The 17,767-nt window shown below is 42.0% G+C and overlaps 2 protein-coding genes and 4 non-coding genes across 6 annotated transcripts in view; all 6 read left to right on the top strand.

Moving 5' to 3' along the window:
• Positions 1–5,296: 5,296 nt before the first annotated feature.
• rps3 (ribosomal protein S3) lies at positions 5,297–13,865 on the top strand. The gene is made up of 7 exons (XM_034867653.1): positions 5,297–5,410; positions 6,592–6,722; positions 7,868–7,961; positions 9,386–9,480; positions 11,571–11,758; positions 12,249–12,451; positions 13,792–13,865. Exons 1-6 carry the CDS (start codon positions 5,381–5,383, stop codon positions 12,446–12,448), a joined length of 738 nt encoding a protein of 245 aa, XP_034723544.1. The 5' UTR covers positions 5,297–5,380; the 3' UTR covers positions 12,449–12,451; positions 13,792–13,865.
• LOC117942623 lies at positions 7,330–7,478 on the top strand. The gene has a single exon (XR_004656172.1). It is a non-coding gene; the product is annotated as a small nucleolar RNA SNORD15 (small nucleolar RNA).
• LOC117942621 lies at positions 9,047–9,195 on the top strand. The gene has a single exon (XR_004656170.1). It is a non-coding gene; the product is annotated as a small nucleolar RNA SNORD15 (small nucleolar RNA).
• LOC117942619 lies at positions 11,114–11,262 on the top strand. The gene has a single exon (XR_004656168.1). It is a non-coding gene; the product is annotated as a small nucleolar RNA SNORD15 (small nucleolar RNA).
• Positions 13,234–13,382, top strand: LOC117942620. The gene has a single exon (XR_004656169.1). It is a non-coding gene; the product is annotated as a small nucleolar RNA SNORD15 (small nucleolar RNA).
• A 1,868-nt stretch (positions 13,866–15,733) lies between the features above and the next one.
• kctd14 (potassium channel tetramerization domain containing 14) overlaps positions 15,734–17,767 on the top strand; it is a 5,724-nt gene continuing 3,690 nt past the window's right edge. The window contains exon 1 of the mRNA XM_034867967.1: positions 15,734–15,890. Within this exon, the coding sequence (XP_034723858.1) occupies positions 15,837–15,890 (54 nt within the window). The 5' untranslated portion in view covers positions 15,734–15,836. The remainder of the gene's footprint in view (positions 15,891–17,767) is intronic.

The following is a 17,767-nucleotide window of genomic DNA, read 5'->3' as shown; positions in this document are numbered from 1 at the left end:
AGAACAGCTGTAGTTAATTTGTTTGTTTGTGGTCTTGTGTGTATTTTTTAGTTTTACACATATGAAGCCTTTTTATGTTTGAGACTTGTTAGTTATGGTTCTTATAGTTGATAATGGTTCTGTAACATAATTTTATGTAACGTTTTTGCCTGTTATGTTCAAGTTATCACCAATAAAGACAGATATTTGTCAACAAAATGTTTTTGTGAACATCAATGACATTCATAACGGTGATAACTGAAACAGATATACAACACACCATGTATACAGGGTGTATATGTATGTATATGTACACATGATGCATGTGTATACACATTTGTATTGCAAACAGACCTAAGTACTACACAGATAAGAACTCTGCACTACCAAAGTGAACCTAAAATAACTATAAAATATATAACACACACTGTTGTCCAAACCCACACAATCAACAGACAGAGACAGCATCTTGGAAGTTTGTGATCAATACTGTATGGTGATGTCACCAAGGGGTGTCCCGTTTCATAGGGGTATGTTTTCACCCCTTACCCCTACCCCTTGGTTTCAAGGGCCAAGGGGTAGGGGTAAGGGCCAAGGGGTAGGGGTAAGACGGGGAAATGGGATTCAGCCTAAGTCACACCTGTGCAATAACCCTGCATCTAATCAGCATCTTGATATGCCACACCTGAGGTGGATGGAGTGTCTCGGCACTGGACAAGTGCTCACTAACGCACATTCAGACAGATTTGTGAGCAACGTATGAGAGAAATAAGCCTTTTGTGTACGTAGAATAAGTCTCAGATCTGTGAGTTCAGCTCATGAAACATGGGGACAAAAACAAAAGTGTATAATTTTGTTTAGGATACTTTAAACTGAAAGTGAGCGAGGTTTCAGATCCTTAATCAAGAACACCGAAGGATCAAAAAAGGATTATTTTGAACATGTTTCAGGTGAAATATCCAGTTTGATAACAACTTTGACAGAAAACCCCACCACTTGCAAACTGAACGCTGTGAGAACATACTCCAGAGAAGCTGTGTATCACGGTGTGTGTGTGTAGTGTGTGTGCTCAGTGAGCCGTGCTGTTGCCATGGGTAACACTTTCCTTCATCACCGTGAACACACACACGGTAGCCGCTGAAAGTAGTCCCCGACAAATGCTCTATTTCCTCCTTTTGAGTAACGCTTGCTTTAAAACCACAAAGCACACCACCCATCTAGCGAGGCCATTTTTAGCGTCAGACACTTCATTTCCTGCTTTATGGTGAACATTTCTGCAACAGCTTTTGCATCGAGTGGTAACACGTGATAAAATCCATCATTAAGAGATGGTAAATTTATAGTATTAGAACTATTTAATTATAAAGAATAGACAAGGAACCACTGAAGTTATATTGAAGTTACCTTGCAAGTACAATCAGTTTGCAGAAGTCACAGCATCAGAACAGGAAAACGAAGCTTTCTACGACAGCTGTTGTAATACAACGCAGATAAATGTCCCAATATAGTCACAATAAAGCGTCAGCGTTGTCAGTTTATCTCAGTCCAGCGTCACCGGGCTCCAGACAAGGACGAGGTCTCCCAGAGACCACATGACGACAGCAGGATCAGTGTTTAGTCTTGTGGTGCACACAGATTTAACTCTGATCTGAGAAAACGAACGGATGTGATGCCGCGCCGCGATTGGATTTTGAGAAAATTGTTACATAACTTGTAATTTAATGTCATTTAATAATCTGCTTTAACCCCTCTTGTTGTCTTCGGGGTCAAATTTGACCCCTTTCCAAAAAAAAGGGTTCACACATCACAAATTAGGGTTTCTTTCAAAATAAAGTGGCTAAAAATTCCTTATCTGAACTAACGACATGATCCCTGTCATTAGATAGGAAGAAAACGTTGACGTTCACTCGGTGCTATTCACTGACAATAACAAGTAAAGTCATCGTATGCACCGCTGCGTTGCTAAGTGATGGAGACTTGCCCAAAATCTTGACATTTCATCACTTGCCCTCTCACATCTGGTAGGTCGGTAATTATACAGCTGTTGGCCATTCCTCCTCTTCCTCATCCCAGTCAGTCGCTCCCCAACATGACGTCATCACCAAATTGACTTAATAAACCCAGTGAATGCCAAAAAATGACCAAAAAATTATATTTAACACTATTTGGAGACATTTTTTAATATGATACACACATCTTGAGTGCTTTTTGTACCCAATAATCAACGGTGGTGGCTAACCGCAACATGGGCTTTAACCATCTGGTTGTTCCAAAAAGTTTCTACATCACAAATTAGGTTTTATTTCAAAGTGAAGGGTCCAATAAAATCCACGTGGAGGGTTCCCTACAACGCTCCTCACAAGTTAAATAAATATTCAGTTCACTATACTTTCATTACATTTGGGGTGTTTTCTGTCAATTTTATAGCATTTGGAGCAAAAAACAATTAGTAAATGAACTTGTGTGTGACAATTTTTTTTTGATTTAATTAAATATCAATTCATTTATTTGTACATAGCACCAAATCACAACAACAGTTACCTCACTGCGCTTTCCCTAAGGAGCCGGTCTAGACCGGACTCTGATGTTACTTACAGGAACCCAACGGTTCCCAGTGTCCACCAAGGGAACTTGTCTTTAATGTCGTACTTATTTAAAGGTTTGAAGTGTGATTAAGTTATTGTGTCAGAGATCCTGCTGTTAATGACTGTAAACCTGCTCCAGGTTTCTGCCTCTTAAAGGAAGGGATTGGGTGCTATATAAATTAAACTGAATAGAATTTAATTGAATTGGATTTAATTTCCCCCTGCGTACTTTGCACTCTTCATTGCACTATTACCTCTTTATGGTTTCTGTTTAGAGTGTGTACATACAAGTGTGTATATGTTGTTTGTTTTGTATGTGTAAGCACATTGTGAGCAAATGGCGATCCAAAGCAAACTTCCTCGTTTGTGTCCTCCGACCTTGCAAATAAAGCTGATTCTGATTCGTTTTCCTTTCAAGTGTTGACCGGAAGTTGTTATCTTGTCTAACTTGAAGTGTCTCGTTTCCAGCGTAGTTTCCCGCTGTGGCCGCTAGAGGGCGGTAAATACTCATTATAGCTCAATGAAACATGTCACAGTCGGCTCCATCAGGAACAAGAGAGACATCCCAGATGGCAAGGTTAGGTTCCTAGAGCGTTCCCTGAAGGTTAGGTTTGGTTGTGTTTTGGTTGATCAGAAAGGATATAGTTAGGGGAACATTAGGGGATTGTCTCTAAAGGTTGCTACGTTAGAGGAACGTTCTCTAAAGGTTGCAACGTTAGGATAACATTAGGGGAATGTTAGGATAACATTAGGGGAACGTTAGGGGAATGTTAGGGGAACGTTAGAGGAACGTTCTCTAAAAGTTGCAACGTAAGGGGAACGTTCTCTAAAGGTTGCAACGTTAGAGGAATGTTCTCTAAAGGTTGCAACGTTAGGATAACATTAGGGGAATGTTAGGATAACATTAGGGTAATGTTAGGATAACATTAGGGGAACGTTAGAGGAACGTTCTCTAAAGGTTGCAAGGTTAGGATAACGTTAGGGGAATGTTAGGATAACATTAGGGGAATGTTAGGATAACGTTAGGGGAATGTTAGGGGAACATTAGAGGAACGTTCTCTAAAAGTTGCAACGTAAGGGGAGTGTTCTCTAAAGGTTGCAACGTTAGGGGAACGTTCTCTAAAGGTTGCAACGTTAGGATAACATTAGGGTACGTTCCCCTAACATTGCAACCTTTAGAGAACGTTCCTCTAACGTTCTCCTAACGTTCCTCTAAAGTTCTCCTAATGTTCTCCTAACGTTATCCTAACTTTGCAACCTTAAGATAACGTTCCTCTAACGTTCTCCTAACGTTTCACCTAACGTTCTCCTGACGTTCCCCTAACGTTCTCCTAACGTTCCCCTAGTCATCCTAACGTAACCTTTAGAGAACGTTCCCCTAAAGGTTGCAATGTTAGGATAACGTTAGGGGAACGTTGGGATAACGTTAGAAGAACGTTAGAGGAACGTTCTCTAAAGGTTGCAACGTTAGGTTAACGTTAGGGGAACGTTAGGATAACGTTAGAGGAACGTTCTCTAAAGGTCGCAACGTTAAGATAACGTTAGGGGAATGTTGGGATAACGTTAGAAGAACGTTAGAGGAACGTTCTCCAAAGGTTGCAACATTATGATAACGTTAGAGGAACGTTCTCTAAAGGTTGCAACGTTATGATAACGTTAGAGGAACGTTCTCTAAAGGTTGCAACCTTAGGATAACGTTAGAGGAACGTTCTCCAAAGGTTGCAACGTTATGATAAAGTTAGAGGAACGTTCTCTAAAGGTTGCAACCTTAGGATAACGTTAGAGGAACGTTCTCTAAAGGTTGCAACGTTAGGATAACGTTAGAGGAACGTTCTCCAAAGGTTGCAACGTTAGATAACGTTAGAGGAACGTTGGGATAACGTTAGAAGAACGTTCTCTAAAGGTTGCAACGTTAGATAACGTTAGAGGAACGTTGGGATAACGTTAAGATAACGTTAGGGGAACGTTGGGATAACGTTAGAAGAACGTTAGAGGAACGTTCTCCGAATGTTGCAACGTTAGGATAACGTTAGAGGAACGTTCTCCGAATGTTGCAACGTTAGGATAACGTTAGAGGAACGTTCTCTAAAGGTTGCAACGTTAGGATAACGTTAGAGGAACGTTCTCTAATCTATGATGATGAGTTGTGGTTAAGACATTTATATTTCTTATTTATTTATATTTCAATCACATGTACCTCGTAACAATAGCAATGGGAGTACAGCACTTATTAGTTTATTAGTTCGAAGAACATAGAGACACAGAACAAAGTTTTAAAACATTTTTTTAATTAAAAGTTCACCTTTATAATTTATATTTTCCAAACATCACTCCACGTGCAGCCATAAATTAAGCAGGTCATTCACCACCGCGCTTATAATTAACTCATTGTGTTGATTCAACAGAAATAATAAAAGCAGTAGAAGTAATTTAACATTATTTATTATTTATTATATCATTATTTCTGCTGATTCATCTTTCTGTGACGTACTGCTGTCGTTTTCGGTTTTTATAAAAACTACACACGGCATTTTTCAGCAAAAAAAAAAAAAATTAGACTACAAGTCCCAGCGGCAGCCGAGAAAAAATAAATAAATAATAATAATAATAATAATAATAATAATAATAATAAAAGCCCGTTGCATTCAAAAAAAAAATCCTTATGTAATTTTTCAGTAAAAATGAAATACTTTTTTTATAAAAACTACAGGTCCCAGCGGCAGCCTGAGCATGGCGTCACCGGAAGCTAGCCATTTTAGTATAAAGTCATTTCCGCGTCCTGTGGCGATCCTTTCCTGTCTACGGCCTATCAGAAGATGGCGGTGCAAATCTCCAAGAAGAGGAAGGTTAGCGCTGTTTTATCGCTCTTTTACTCACACAGACGGGCCGTTTTTCTACAAATGGCTTCTTCCCGTTGAGGATACAACCGTTCCGTGTTCACCCCGGACTTAGATGAGCTTGTACCCCTCCGGTCCGAGGAGGATTGAACCAGATCTTGCCGCCGCTGCGTCCTCCTCATTTTAGCTAACTAGCATGGCTCCGGTCCCCGCGGCCGGGAAGGAGACACGAGCCACCTTCTTACTCACAAGTCCGCGGAGTCGTGTGCAAAACAACCGTTAGACTTTAAACCCGGTGAAACCCTCTCGGTGTTAGGGTAGTTTGTTTTAAGTATCTTTAAAATGGCGTAGCTAGTTAGCTAGCTAGCAGGCTAGCTGGTGAATTAGCTTCATAGTAAAATGAACCAGAGCGCTAGCCCATGAAACGTGCTGTAATTTACGTTTAATTGCAACTCCAAGTGGCTGAAATTAAGGACAATGTAACTGTAGTTAAGTAACAGTTGACAATAGCATCGCATGTTGATGTAAATTATCATACATGCACCTCAAAACAGAGTTGACATGTGGCTCCAATAGTTCAGTACCGAATAGATATAGAAATAACAGTATTCATTTCTATATTTATCCAGTACATATCCATGTCCTGCACTTAATGGAACCAGTCTATATCCTGCACTTGCTGCTATTGCACTTCTGGTTAGACCTAAACTGCATTTCGTTGCCTTGCACCTGTGTAATGACAATAAAGTTGAATTTAATCATCTAAAAGTCATCTCGGATGCACCTCACAACAGATGTTGACATTTGGCTCCAGTATAAATAACACGTGAAGTCTAACCAATGTTACACAGCTGATAAAGACGCCGGGCGAATGAGCCCATATATTATAATGGATGGTTCTGGTTTCATCTTCACTCTCTGCAGCGTATTAGAGAGTTAGCTTGTCTGCATTAGCATGAGCTAACTTAAAGCTAGCTCCCAATCCCTCATTCATTGGTATATTACAAGGGACACGAGTAGTGTCTTAAGTTGGGGTCTCCTTCTCTTTTTTAAGTGATAAGACACCTCAAAGTCGTTCATTCGCGTCTGAGGACAGATGTCACCTTGGTTCTGGCCCCCCTGTGTGATCACTGGTTTATAATAGGATCCACGTTAGGTAAGCTGATCCTGTCCCTGTCCCCTCTCCTTAGTTCGTCTCAGACGGTATCTTCAAGGCCGAGCTGAACGAGTTCCTGACCCGAGAGCTCGCTGAGGATGGCTACTCCGGCGTGGAGGTGCGTGTGACTCCAACCAGGACTGAGATCATCATCCTGGCCACGAGGTGAGTTGAGGAGGGTCCAGCCTCTGTTAGTTGGGGGTAGCTCAGTCAGGAGGGATTTGGGTCGGGAACCGGAGGGTTGCTGGTTCAGCTGTCCCCACACGGACTTACGTCCCAGTTCACCTGCTGGGCACTGCCAAGGTGCTCTTGAGTAAGGCATTGAACCCTCAACTGCGCTTTCCCATGGGCAGCCCCCTCACTCTGGCATCTCTCCAGTAGTGCATGTATAAGTACTGAAGGTGTGTGTGTGTCTGTCTGTGTAGTAACAGTAATAAACACCTTGCGGGATTTAATAAAGTCAGTGTCAATTGACACATTTAAAAACAGTTGACCAAAGTTATAGTGAAATCAAATACATAAATAAGGGTAAACAAATTACTACAACCAAAGTAACTCAAAGGGAGACAAACAACACTTTAAAACTTCAGAATCCAGGTTAACGAGGGTTAAAAGCTACAGCAAAAGTACAAATTACTACTTTTTTATGAATGAACTTGACATTGCTGTAAATATGTAGTGTGTTTTGCAGTGGTTGTCAACCTGGACTACATGTCGTAAGGAGCCTCGTTTCTGGGGGGGGCGGGTTGGTTAGGCGTCCCGGTTTCTGTCCCTTCAGTGATGATACGATGACGAGTCGGAACAGGACTCAGTCTGGTCTTGGCGGTCACTGGTTCAGGTCCACGTTTTGTGGTTCTGCTCCAGTTCCCCAGACCAGCGAGTCCTCCTGGTTGAAGACATCGAGGCATTTGTCTGAGAAGGGTTGGACGTAATGTGGCGAAGTTAATGGACATAACGGGACTGTTTCTAATTGTGTTAATAATCTAATCTAAGCAATGTGCTGCTGTTGGAAATAGAAGTTTAATTTTAAAGTATGGATTTGTTTTATTAATTCAGGAAAATGCGCATTAAACAGATTGAAGCCCGAGGGCTAATTTCCATCTTTAGTCCAATAAGCAGGTTGGAGTTATAGTAAAAAAAAGACATAGGATAGTAGCATTTAGTATGTAAATGATGATGCTAAATTGGACCCAAACTAAAGCTCAAGGCTCAAACTTGTTTTCACAGGATTTCGTTTACATTTTCTAATATTCCAGCGCTGATGTTTTTTCTGTGAAATGGATCTTAATCTAATACTGTCTGTCCTTCAGGACCCAGAACGTCCTGGGGGAGAAGGGCCGCCGGATCAGAGAGCTGACCGCCGTGGTCCAGAAGAGGTTCGGCTTCCCCGAGGGCAGCGTCGAGGTAAGACAGCCAGGGGCAATTAAACGTTTTAATTAGGGGTCCTAATTTAGATTTTAGTTTTTTGTGCACGTCGAGGATACCACCGATAGTCTCGGTTAACGCGTCCAGGAGAGCCACAAACTCAACAGGAAGTCTTCAGATGCTAGTTAACCCTTGGGTTGTTTTCCCAAAAATCAGCACTTTTGTTGAGGCTTTTAATAGACGTTTTTAAATTTTTTCCCCTGTTTTTTTTGGTCCCTTTTTTCAACGCTTTTAATGTTGATTTTTCAATGTTTGCCACTTTTCTGATGTGTTCAACACTATTAACTTTAGTTTTACAGTTATTTTTGGTCAAACCCTTATTTAGAAGTTAATTCATACCTAATGTTTGAGTTAGAAAAGCAGAAATTAGGAATTATTGAGACTAAAATTAAAGGAATGGATGTTGATGGATAATCACAAACTGGAATATGTCAACTTTTACTCGATACTATTTCAATTTGTTTTCAAATGCTATAAAATTGAAGAAGGTGCCCCAAAATTAATGAAAGTAGAGATTTGTACTTGGCAAAGAGCGTTGGGTGCAATCAGTTATGTTATTTTGGGGAATTAAAAAGATCATTGAAATAGAACAGGTCAATTTGACCCGAGGACAACATGAGGGTTATCTAGCAGTTACACATTGTCCAGCCTAAATTTCTTTTTTTAATGCATAAACGATATTAGATTTTTGTTTTAATGCAGATAGAGAGTTGTATTGTTGTATTTTTAACACTGTTCAGCTGAAATAGATCAAATAATTATTGTTAATTGTTGTCAAAGTGGTTCCTTGAGTAAAGGCAGGAAATCTCAGTATTGTAAATTAAAAAGAAGATGCAAAACCTTTTCAAACTGCAAGATTTCATCTTGTCTTTAACAAGTCATCAGATCTGGATTTTATTGGACACTTTAAATTTCATTTAAAGCAAAACAGTCAGACCAAAGCTGATAACTGGACTCGCCGCTAGTTTGTATCACCGTCCAAATATTAAGACTTTGGGTCAACGTTCGGATTATTTGGGCTCTAAAACTAACGCCAAAGGCTTCAGAATCTTGATTTTGACCTCCTTCAGTGATGATACGATGACGAGTCGGAACAGGACTCAGTCTGGTTCTGGTGGTCGCTGGTTCAGGTCCACGTTCTGTGGTTCTGCTCCGGTTCCCCAGACCAGCGAGTCCTTTCACGTGAAGACACCGAGGCATTTGTCTGAGAAGGGTCCAAACATTGAAATCTCTCAATGCAGCACTATTGCGATTCTTGTGCATGTGAAGTCGAGGAAACTGCAAATTTATCTGCATTTAAGCAAACCTTACAAGTCCTCTAGCCCAACGATGAGTTGTAGATGTATTTAGTCTTTATAGTGGCAGGATGTTTGACCTTTGGACTGTGTCCCCCCCTCTGTCAGCTGTACGCCGAGAAGGTCGCCACCCGCGGTCTGTGCGCCATCGCTCAGGCGGAGTCTCTGCGCTACAAGCTGCTCGGAGGCCTGGCCGTGCGTAGGTAAGGATTCACTGTCACCTGCATAACCTTTTTTTAAATAGTCTTTATCTTTAAAGAGTGTGTACTGGCAAATTGTTGTTAGATTGAACAAAACAAACTAAAAACTCAATTTACAACAGCCACTGAGGCACCGAAGGAGTGAATCTTACGCAGAGATTAAAACTTTCATTGTCCAGGCAAAGATGTCATTCTGTGAGCTTTATTCATTAAATTTTTTGTTTTCACAAGAAGGATCAATATGGCGTCTCTAGGCTCTGTGACTCTGGTTAAAAACATCAGGCCTCCCCGGTGTCTACCTCCCACATACCTGTTCACCCATGTATGTGGACTACACCTGGTGGCTAAGCCTGCGTGGTACCTTCAAAACAAAAGCACTAAAAATAACACAAATAAATACTAAAGATAAACAAATTTATATAGCTGTTTAATTCAAGCAAAACTGAAACTCAGTAAATAAAATAATTAACTTTTATTTATATATATCTATATCTCAAAATCATGAATAGCTCCAACAGAGTGCATGTGGCGTCTTCAGTATCTTCACTATGGCTGGGTAACAAACTTAGATACTTTTAAACTGACCAAAACGCCTTTTTGTTAAATGCGTACGGAGTCATTCTCATCTGCGTCGGTGAGCAAATAATGGTGCGTGTCCACAGTAATGCCTCATTTCCATGCTTCCCCTTAAATGTCTCTCTAAGTGGCCGGGCAATGCATTCTGGGAGCGTTGCTGGGACTTTAGAGAAGTGGGGCGTCGGGTTGCGTGCTCCAAACTTGCATGAAGTTTGAGTCGAGGCCTCTTTATGCAAATCAGGGGCGTCGTGCTCCACTCGCTGTCTCTCACTTTATAAAATGTCTGTTTTTATCTCCAATGAGTGGATTTGGCAGCTTATTTCTCTCATTACATGTTTGTCAAAAACAGATTTTGATAAACTTTTTTTGAAAATAAACAACTTGACGAATGCGCCACAATTAGGGTCTGTTTTGAAATCAGTGAGCAGACTGACACACAAGGAAAGCATTCGTCCAATCGGGTGCAGCCATCGCGGCGGCTGGAGGGTGGAGCCTGCACTAGTCAGTGGTCAGCAAAGAGCAATTGGGAACTGCTGGCGGCGAGGGGACAATCCCTGCTGTCATAAAGACGCCACAGATTTACATGACCGTAGGCATGCAGCATATTTCTACCAAAACTGCTGGTGTGTGGCTGTCTGCTCGTTGTAAAGACATGCAGGAGAAACAGACCGGCTCATATGTGTATTTTGAGAGCCTGGACTACAGTGTGGCGTAGGTTAAAGCAGCTGTGAGATGATATCCTAATGTACTTCTCTTTCTTATTGAAGTCTAGGTATCAGTACTTGGATCAATTAGTTTTGAACTAGGAGTTACACAGGTTGTGGCTCATAGGGTGTCAAACTTAAATATCTTAGACTCCTTACAGTAATTTCACATGCGACTACGTGCAGGGTGCTCTGGAAATGGCGAGCAGTGATTGGTCAGCACGGACTGCTTGTTTTGTGATGCCTGTGGAGATTAATAGTGAAAGCAACATGAAACAGGTCAACGTAGGTATTTATATTCACTTCACCAAAGTTAATTTGGTAGAAGGCCTGCGTGGGCCCTTTGGTGTCTGTCCCTTCAGTGATGATACGATGACGAGTCGGAACAGGACTCAGTCTGGTTCTGGTGGTTGCTGGTTCAGGTCCACGTTCTGTGGTTCTGCTCCAGTTCCCCAGACCAGCGAGTCCTCCTGGTTGAAGACATCGAGGCATTTGTCTGAGAAGGGTTGACGCAGCGCACATAAGTAGCTGTTAACTGCTGAATGTAACATGGACGCAAAGTAAATGACGAAACTGACTGAAATTCAAAACTTCTGGCATAATTAAAACTAGCTTTAACAGGATATACTTTATAAAACAAAATATTAAATTACAGAACTACAAGCTGTAGCTGCACCATTAGGTCTTTGCGTTTAAACTTAACGCAGCTTAACTCCTCTTTCATGCAGTAAATGATGTAACTATTGGGTTCTTGACACACTTTTTTAACAGGCTGTACGTGTAAACCCTCTCCGTACCCCTCTCCTCTTTCAGGGCTTGCTATGGTGTCCTGAGGTTCATCATGGAGAGCGGCGCTAAGGGCTGCGAGGTCGTGGTGTCCGGCAAGCTGAGGGGTCAGAGGGCCAAGTCCATGAAGTTCGTGGACGGCCTGATGATCCACAGCGGAGACCCCGTCAACTACTACGTCGACACAGCCGTCCGCCACGTACTGTTAAGGCAGGGTGAGTACAGATCAGCCTGGGGGGGCGTCAGCAGCAACCCTAAAGACTGTGAGCCCTCATTGAAACCTTCTGATGCCTGTGATGCTTAACTTGATTGTTGGTGCTGACACCAAATGATTCTTTGGAGGAGGAAGCATCTTTAGTTTGGCCTTGTTTAGCAACTGATTCTTTCATTGTTTGGTCTACAAAAAGAAGGAAAATATCTTAAAGTTTCCCAAAGCCCAAGATGACATCCTCCAATGTCTTGTTTTGTCCTCAACTCAAAGATGTTCAGTTTACTGTCACATAGGAGAGATGGAAAACCAGAACATTTACATTTCAGAAGCTGGAATTGGAGGGTTTTTCAATTCCAATATTACCAATTGAGTATCAGAAAACTTGGTAATTAATTTAATTGACAATGAGTTGCTGCATTTCCAGCTCTACTCTTTGTGGCTTAGCTTTTTGTGTATTCTGAATCATGTTTGACGTGCCCGTCCCTCGTTCCCAGGCGTGCTGGGCATCAAGGTGAAGATCATGCTGCCCTGGGACCCCAGCGGTAAGATCGGCCCCAAGAAGCCCCTGCCCGACCACGTCAGCATCGTGGAGCCCAAGGAGGAGTCTCTGCCCACCACACCCATCTCTGAGCAGAAGGGGGCCAAGCCCGAGGCACCCGTCATGCCCCAGGGAACACCTGTACCCACCGCATAAGAGGTGAGAGACTGAAGGGGCCCAGCACCAGTGTGGAGGAGCCATTATAAAAGTGATGAAATATCTGTTTTATTAAAATAATGGGCACCACATAATCGTCTGGATTAGGGCGGTAACAAACGATCACGTTCATTACTTTGATTTGAATCTGTTAGTTTGGTTTATAAAATGGTCAAAAATGTTTCCCGAAGCCCAAGATGACGTCCTCAAATGTCTTTTCTCCAAACCCAAAGATATTATGTGTGTTGTTGCAGAGGAGAGAAGAAACTAGCATTTAACAAGCATGGATTCTGACCGTATTTTCCCTTTTCTATTTTATTAATTGCCTCAATCTGCTGGATCCATTATCAAAGTAGTTGCAGATTTGTTTAATAGCTGACCACTAAACGATCTTTGCAGCTATAATGCTGTCGTGAGAAGACATTTCTAATTATGTGGTCTCGATCTCCCCTCCACTAGTGAGGGCCGAATGAAGCTTCATGAACCAGTTTTATTTTCTAAGCCCACTAGATGGCGCTCTTTGTTCAACAATTGGTCGAACATACTGACTTGAAACCCCTTAGGCCTTTCTCTTAAAACCAAGAGCGCCATCTAGTGGGCTCAGGAATAAAGACGCTGGTTCACGAAGCTTCATTTGGCCATCACGGTCAAACCTCATACTGTGGTGGTCCTGGAGATTTCAGTTTTTCCATACTGTAGTCCTCGATGGGATATAGGTGGCGCCGGATATCCATGTTCTAATGGTAAACGGGCTTAAACAAAGACCGACGAGTCGGGTTTTGTCCCTTCAGTGATGATACGATGACGAGTCGGAACAGGACTCGGTCTGGTCCTGGTGGTTGCTGGTTCAGGTCCACGTTCTGTGGTTCTGCTCCAGTTCCCCAGACCACCGAGTCCTCCTGGTTGAAGACATCGAGGCATTTGTCTGAGAAGGGTTGAAGCTGCGCACATTAAAGTAGCAACCTAAGTGCAAATAAAACAAAAAAAACGAGATTTCACAGGATCTACTTCTAATCTATTGTTTTATTTACTTAAAATTGCCACTAGGTTTAACGTGGTCTTTAACTTTATTATTACTAAACTTAATTAGTTGTATGATTGTTAAAAAAAGGAAAAACTTAACCTACATAGAGCAGAGTATCCAAATAAATCATAATTTTGTAGGCCTTGTGTTCTAAAAGTCATTGTAAGGTGATGAGAAAATTAATATATGTAGCATTTATACTATTAGCTACAACCAATAACTGTTTTTTCATTAAGAAAACAAAGATTTAATGTTCTGGTCAGCCAGATCCAAGTGCTGGAAGAATGTTTTTTAAATTCCTTCTTTTTTTGTCTTGCAGGTTTCCGTGCGTTCCACCAGATGGAAGCAAGACGCTCTGTTTTTTGTGTACAAAAACAATAAAAAAGCTGGAAATACACTCCATGTTGTGGTCACTGTGTTGCAGATGGAAATGCAAGAGAATTACAAAGTTAGTTTGCCAGTTTCTCAAATATTTAATGAAATGTGAAGCTTTTTAAAAATGGAAGAACAGTCAAACATCTGCAGACGTGCAACAGAAAGCTCAAATGTGAAGAGCCCCTAAAATGGGATGTTGCACAGTGGAAATTAAACTTGGGTTTATGGGTTTTACTGTGAAACTACATTTATACAATTAACCAGATAAAGTTGTGATACAATATCAGATGCTGGTGTGCACATCATGTCTGTTTTGCTAAAGTCATTTGCACTAAAGTTCTTTTTTTATGTATGTTAGCCACAGTATATTATCCAATGTTCTTTGGTTTCAATGCCAGTAAGGACACAACTAAACTGGAATGTGGTGGAAACTAGAACATTTAATTGTGTTTACACTGGGCAGAAGTGACAATCTACCATATAATCTGTAGAAAGAGTGAGAAGAGTAAACGGGATGTCTCACTCTGCTGTATTATCACTCCGGCTCCCTGTGCAGCAGACTACTGAACATAACTCATTGATGTTGAAATGCATTCCCGAATATATTAAACTTTTGATATAATCTATAATATATTGATTTGAGCCTGTGCTCTATGTAGATGAACCAGTGTAATGTACATTTTTCCTAATTCATACATTCTCATTTCATCGTCTCCACAGCATCGTACTAAACCAGTTACAAACTGCTTACATATGACAAAATTAAACCGTGTCAGACAACAGTTTCCCCCCCTCCCCATTTATTCCGATACTTCTTTTTTTTATACAACTGAACATTTAGAAACCGTTTTAGTCAGAGGTTTTAGCTTACTATTTGAACCTATTTCAACTAAGTTGGAAGTTAAGTTAATTCAATTTTATTTTTTTATTTTTTATTTGATACATTTTTTTATTTATAGAAACCTCGAGCAGAACCACGACTCAGGGTGGGGGGGGCATCTTCCTCGACAGGTTGGAGGTGAAAGAGACCTGGAGAATTGCAGCAGGGACATGGAGGCAATAGGTGACTCCAACCACAGATCCAGACTCCTAAGATCCAGAACCACTTGCAGGAAGCGATAGGAGGAGAGGGGCGATAGACCACAAGACTCCGGGTAAGGGAAGAAGTCGAGTTAGTAACACGCATGGGATGAGGTTGCATACAGATGGAGAGAAGGAGGAAGAGAGAGGTGCTCAGTGCATCATGGGAAGTCCCCCAGCAGTCTAGGCCTATAGCAGGGTAACTAAGGGATGGTTCAGGACTCTCCTGAGCCGCCCTAACTATAAGCTTTATCAAAGGGGAAAGTCTTACCTCTACTCTTAAATGTGGAGACGGTGTCTGCCTCCTGAACCCAGACTGGAACCTGGTTCCACAGGAGAGGACCCTGATAGCTGAACGCTCTGGTCCCTGGACCCAGACTGGAACCTGGTTCCACAGGAGAGGAGCCTGATAGCTGAACGCTCTGGTAGCTGGACCCAGACTGGATCCTGGTTCCACAGGAGAGGAGCCTGATAGCTGAACGCTCTGGTCCCTGGACCCAGACTGGAACCTGGTTCCACAGGAGAGGAGCCTGATAGCTGATCGTCTGGTCCCTGGACCCAGACTGGAACCTGGTTCCGCAGGAGAGGAGGAAAGTCATGGTTAAAACAAAAAGATTAAAAAAAAGAACAATTTACACATAACATGAAAAGGTGGGAGTTATGAGCAGAGGTTATGAGTCGCTACATTTGCAGAGGCACGTTCACATTGTCGTGAACGTGCTTCAGAAGAAGGGCATCAAAGAGGACAGACATTATAGGACGGAGTGACTCCTCCTCTCAGCATTAAAGCATCAGGTCCGGGTTAGGCCACGCCCCCTGCTCCTACCTGTTGAGCGGTGTTTAAAAACAAGAAGAAGAAGAAGAAGAAGAAGAAGAAGAAGTTCCACGCTACCATCTGGACGAGTCAAGATGAGCCTGCCGGACTACAAATCACCTGAAAAGCAGTCTGCAGGCGCACATCCAGTAAGAAAACTCTATTTCATGTATTTGGTGCAGCAGTGAGAGCTAAACTGAACTCTCCACCTGTTAAAGGACGGAGCAGAAACTGAACTCCACCTGTTAAAGGACGGAGCAGAAACTGAACTCCACCTGTTAAAGGACGGAGCAGAAACGGACCTCCACCTGTTAAAGGACGGAGCTCTCCACCTGTTAAAGGACGGAGCAGAAACTGAACTCTCCACCTGTTAAAGGACGGAGCAGAAACTGAACTCCACCTGTTAAAGGACGGAGCTCTCCACCTGTTAAAGGACGGAGCTCTCCACCTGTTAAAGGACGGAGCTCTCCACCTGTTAAAGGACGGAGCAGGTGGATGAGATGGCCGCAGCTGCACGGCTGAGGATAACAACGTTTCCCGATTTCCTGAATAATTCGCCCATTCTCCACCGCGGATATGTTCGATACGTTATTTAACAGCCTCCTTTTCCTCTGAAAATTACAAATCCTCCTTCAGGAAACTCCCAAAAATACTCAGCACATACAAGATAAACTTGTACTTTGAAGTACAAGTAGGCTACTGCGGTAAGATTAGCTCCTTCATTTGATCAGAAAGAAGCGTTTTGTGGAGTAAAAAGCCCAGTATTTCCGTCTGAATGTTAGTACAGTTGATGAAGAAGTAATCAGATCTTTTACTGGAGTAAAAGTAGCTCCAGTGTAGAAATGCTCCAACTAAAAGTCCTGCAAATTAACGTACCTACGTATTAACAATTGGGGGGGGAATCGATACAGCATAGTATCGCGATATTTTCTGTGGCAATACTGTATCGATACTGTGCTGTCAGTTTGTCTGATTGACAATCTCATTTAACACCAATCAAACTGAAGTGAAAAAAACAAAGATGTTTCTTTTTAGATGAAACAGATGTTGATAAGTTTCCTTTAGGGGACGTCATTTGAAATTGGGGAGAAATTAGAAATTGGAAAAAAAGGTTATAAATTGCAGTATATTGCAGAATATTGCCTGCGTATTGATACAGTATTGCCACTGAAAATATTGCAATACTACGCAGTATCGATCCAGCCGTAGTTGTGTAGTGCGTGCTGCAGTAAGACGGGGTTTCAGGTAGGGCGGTCCTCGACTAAAGAGATTCTTAGTTGACTTCATGATTTTGTCGACTAATCGGTTAGTGGATTTAATCGACAGAGCCGTGGCGTTGAGAGCTGGTTAAGACCGGAAAAGCCCAATATAAATGTAGTTAATTAACCATCTGTAAAACTGAGTTTCCCCACAGTTAATCCTGCAAAAGCACCACTTTAAATCTTGTGCTCACCAGAAATGATCTCCTAAAGTTCTCGGAAATGAGTGAGTAAGCATGAAATACGCATATAAAATGACTTCTCAGCTGAAGAAATCTTAGTCGGCTAATACCAAAACCACAGGCTAGTCGACTGATCGACTGAGGGGGGACAGCCCTAGTTTCAGGAACAGCTGACCCGGGTTTTAGTGGCACCCAGCCGAGGCGTGTGCCCTTATCAACCTGAGCAAACCGAAGGTGGAGGCGCCCCATGCTGACGCCCTGCCAGAGCACACAGTGTTAAAGCACTGAGGTTGTTATTCAGAGCTCAGTGAGTCCAGGTGTGTTTCACCGGGATGTAATCTGAAGGATCGGTGTGTCCCGTCTCTCTCTCTCTCTCTCTGAGACAGGAAACTGAATATCTTTGAGCTGGGGACATGTACAAGACATTTTGAGGACGTGACCTTGGGCTTCTTGAAACACTGATTTGACATTTTTCACAATTTTCTGACATTTAAACAACTATTCGATTAATTGGGGAAAAGGTGAAAATCGTCAAAATGAGAGAAGCTGTCAGAAAGTGTGTGTGTGTGTGTGTGTGTGTGTGTG

The sequence above is a fragment of the Etheostoma cragini genome, chromosome 3 (assembly GCF_013103735.1).
Source record: "Etheostoma cragini isolate CJK2018 chromosome 3, CSU_Ecrag_1.0, whole genome shotgun sequence".
Classification (NCBI taxonomy): domain Eukaryota; kingdom Metazoa; phylum Chordata; class Actinopteri; order Perciformes; family Percidae; genus Etheostoma; species Etheostoma cragini.
This window is presented reverse-complemented; position numbering and strand designations above follow the sequence as displayed.